At 28.5% G+C, this 4,099-nt stretch overlaps 1 protein-coding gene across 1 annotated transcript; it reads right to left on the bottom strand.

The window, feature by feature from the left end:
• Positions 1–732: 732 nt before the first annotated feature.
• LOC123886969 lies at positions 733–2,908 on the bottom strand. Its single transcript, XM_045936230.1, has 7 exons — positions 2,792–2,908; positions 2,585–2,671; positions 2,191–2,352; positions 1,916–2,071; positions 1,667–1,720; positions 1,439–1,588; positions 733–1,116 (listed from the first exon to the last, which is right to left on the bottom strand). The coding sequence occupies exons 1-7, from the start codon at positions 2,906–2,908 to the stop codon at positions 733–735; spliced, it is 1,110 nt and encodes a 369-aa protein (XP_045792186.1).
• Positions 2,909–4,099: the final 1,191 nt, after the last annotated feature.

Genomic DNA, 4,099 nt, shown 5'->3' with positions numbered 1-4,099 from the left:
AAAAAAAAATAAACCGGGCCGACGCGAAAGCCCGACTACCCGTACCAGGCCGGGCTCGGGCACTAATTTTAGTAGCCCGTTTTTTATCCGGGCTTTTTAACCCGGCTTGACGAAGCCCGACCGAGCCGTCCGTTTTGACAAGCTATAGGTGCGAATGTTTTAGAACTGAAAAACATGTATATTAAATTACATAAAAGTTATGATCACACATACAAATATAAATTTTTAAAATCACTATATTCTTTGTAATACTTCCAGATAAACATGATTTTATTTTTATTTTTTTTACAATATAAACATGATTTGTTGAAGTTGATGATTAACCATTTTCATCAAGTATTAATTAATAACTTGAGATCAGTTTTATTAAAAAATAAAATATAAAAAGTAACTTGAGGCAGCTAATGGCTCAATAATCAAAGGTGGGATTATATCAACGATGTTCTTAATTAATCATGTGTATGCCTCAGTATTACTTGGAACTTTCATTAATCTCAGGATATTTACTACTGTGGTAATTCAACTTATGAATCCAACAAATTTTGGTCATGACAATTTTAGTGTTGCTTCACAAACTTCTACGGCAAACATGAAAGCATCAATATTGCAATCATATATGATTAACCACCAAAATGAAACAATAAAACAGAGAATGTCACTATAAAAACTGAAAAGGAGATACAAATTAAATAAATTTTTTAAAGGTTTTTTTAAATAAAATTGCCAATACAATCATTTATCACAATTTTGTCCACCCGGCCCACCAAACAGAAAAGCTTGTCGATACGTAGGTCCTGAATACTTATAATACAACAAATCATAGCAATCTGAATTAGCATCACTATATGGTTTCATATCTTCAGGTTCTACATCACTTTGAGTAGATTCTGAATCAATAGTCATGAGTTTTCCAAAAAGAGCTGCGTTTGCATATCCTTCTTTAGGCAATCTCCCACTACCCATTGGGGGATTCACCAAATTAGGCGAAGCATAAACTTGACCCATAAATCTAACCAAAGATGCTCCTTCACTTAAGTGAGGAAATAATTCTTTTGGCCAATATCCAACTTGTACAATTTCATCAAGAGTTAACCACCAATTACCTGTGGAGTTATCCTACAAATATTTAAGCAAGTCAAATAAGTTAATAAGAACTTATGTCAGTCAAACGTAGTAAGAATAATTAAACAAAAAAGACACATTGACTCATGATTAATCGTCAATGCTTTAGCTCATCTAATTATTTATGTTTTATAATTATTTTCAACTAATTTAATTATCAGTTTTTATGGTGAGCAATTACTTAATGCATGTCTTAAATATACTATTATTTTATAAACACTACTAATTTTTATCAGAGGTGTTAAATTTTGAATATATAAAAATTACATGTTATAATATATGCGTATACATTCATATTCTTTTAAAAAAAAATTACCCGCTGGATTTTGACATTAACAACAATTTTTTCCCCTTCTTCACCAATTGGAGTACTGGGTAATCGGACAACTCCAATATAAGGTTTGTCTTGAGTTACTTGGACGAAACCAGAACAACGCTTATCGATACAATCACGGTTAGTGCCATCCTGCATGTTCATATCAAATTGAGCACAACGATATGCATTTTTATATATAATTAGTTGATACATTGATTTCATATTTACCAGCCATTGTGTTGTTATTCGTGGTTGACTATCTCCATATAAGGCAGGATAAACCTATCATATCAAAAAATAGATACAAATATGAAAATAAAAGAGAGTTTGTGCACACAAAAAGGGAAATAACGAATATGTCAATGAAAGGAAAGGAGCAGTTAAGGAATTCAAGTTATTTCTCTTTAAAAATATTATGTTATCATGAAATTAAAATAAAAACAAAGTTTGATATAGACGTGATGAGAAATAACTCACCGAAAGTCCAGCACATATATTATTTTCGTTTGGTTGGCCACTTGCAACACAAATTAAAGACGAGCTATATTGACCAACTGAAAGTGATAGATTATAAATACTTATCGCCGCGTATCCTCCATTTATACAATCTTTGGTTGTATCGAGAGAAACAGTCTAGAGAATATAAACACATATGATAGTTAGAAGAGAAATATAATTATACACATATGATGTAGATTCTCTACGGGCACTTGATAAAGAATCAAATATATTATTTAAAATTATCCACTTACATGATAGCCAATAGGCAAATCTCCAGATTGTAATTTTGAAGACGAATTAGTATCAAATTGATGTTTTCTTATCCCCTTATAAATAGGTGTTTTACCTACCGGACATTCACCATCATTAGATCGCCTACTCTGCACAACATTCTTTGCGAATGTTGGGTAAAGCTATGGTACAATAAAGAGAAAACAAAATAAGGTTCAATATATTAAAATTGAAGTTAAGATTCTTTATAAATGAATAAAAAGTTCATGCTCAAAATTTTGAATAATAACATGTACAATATATTATTTGGTTAAATACAATTACATAACATACTTTCTTATTTCATCGTATAACAATTTTGTTTTCAAATTACAATGAAATAAATTAAACTTATAAATTGTTCGACTATTGTACCTGAATTTTGTGATTTTTTAGCAAAGGATGTTGCAGAGCATCTTGCTTGTAAATATCAACACAATCAAAATCATTATCCACTTGATGCTGGATTTATTAACAAAAATTAAGATTAAACAATGCATATGTAAAACAAATCAAGAGAAGACAATAATATAATTTTCATAAAAAAAAAAAAGAAGAAGACAATATAGGTCACACAAATACCATAGTACTATATGATGTAGTAAACTGATTCTGCTCATTTAGTAGAGGTTTGCTTCTTGCATCAACTATGCAACATGTTATGCACAAACTAAGAACTAGAAAATAAAATAACGCCATAAAATTATAATGTTACTTTTTTTCTTTTTTGGAGTTAGTTGTTATTTTCAAAAACATGTAGTAATATGCATGTAGTAATACACACAGTATATATATATATCTTAATTAATTTTAGATGGAAGGTAAAAAAATTTCTTTCTTTTCTATTTTTATAAAATTATCAAAGATAAAATCAAGTGACACACCAACATGTCAAAGTTTAACAATCTTAGCTTATAAAAAAAAAAAAAAGTTTAACAATATTTCTTAAAATAGAAAATTTTGCTTACTCTCTCTATAATTCATAATCACCAGCCATTCCTATCTCTTACCGTCTTTGTGGTATGATTCGTATTCATATCATGATTTATTTTTCTCCTTTACTAGTATTGAGACAAAAAATAAGGAGATGATTAATCCAAAAAAAAAATAAAAAAAATAATAAAGAGATGAGATGAGATTTGGTGCAAGAAAAAAAAAACGGAGATAAGAACAATTATTTGATTCTATCTCAATTACTTAAAGGTTTATTTTTTATTTTATTTTAATAAAAAAAAATAAGAATGTCCTCGTGAGCATAAATTAGTTGGTAGAGACATTGTATATTACTACAAGACCGGAATTCAAAAAATAAAATAAAATAAGAACAAATGAGTCAAATTAAACTTTGACAATTGTTGTTCCTCATACCGATAAGACATCATGAATGATCGTCCGCTTCTTATGGAGTAGAGCTTAATTTTTTAAAAAAATATGGAAAATTTTAAAGAAATATGAGAAAAATCTAATTAAAAATATATTAATTAAAAACAGGTTATATTTTATGAATCAGTTCAAACCGGTTCTAAACTGAACTAATTTAGAAGAAAAAAAATCAGTTTTCACCAAAAAGTAATTATATGAATGAACCGCATTATTAATATGATTAGTTCAGTGCTATTCATGAACCGTGAACACTACTACTGGCTACAAAACTAGCTTAGATTATTCTATCACGAATTCACACCTACAAGTCTACAAAAGATAACCAACGAGAAAATAAATCAACTGTTATATTTAAAAAAACAATGGTTAACAAAATGAACCCACAAAATTAATCCATAAATGACTAAATTAATAATTAATCTATGACAAGATGAAATTAGTTGCTATAAATGGTAATTGGTATGTATCTATCTAGATGAAATTGTTTGGATTGAATTATTTAAGCTA

The sequence above is a fragment of the Trifolium pratense genome, linkage group LG5 (assembly GCF_020283565.1).
Source record: "Trifolium pratense cultivar HEN17-A07 linkage group LG5, ARS_RC_1.1, whole genome shotgun sequence".
NCBI classification, from domain to species: domain Eukaryota; kingdom Viridiplantae; phylum Streptophyta; class Magnoliopsida; order Fabales; family Fabaceae; genus Trifolium; species Trifolium pratense.
The sequence above is the reverse complement of the archived record's forward strand: the minus strand, read 5'-3'. Positions and strand labels throughout refer to the sequence as shown.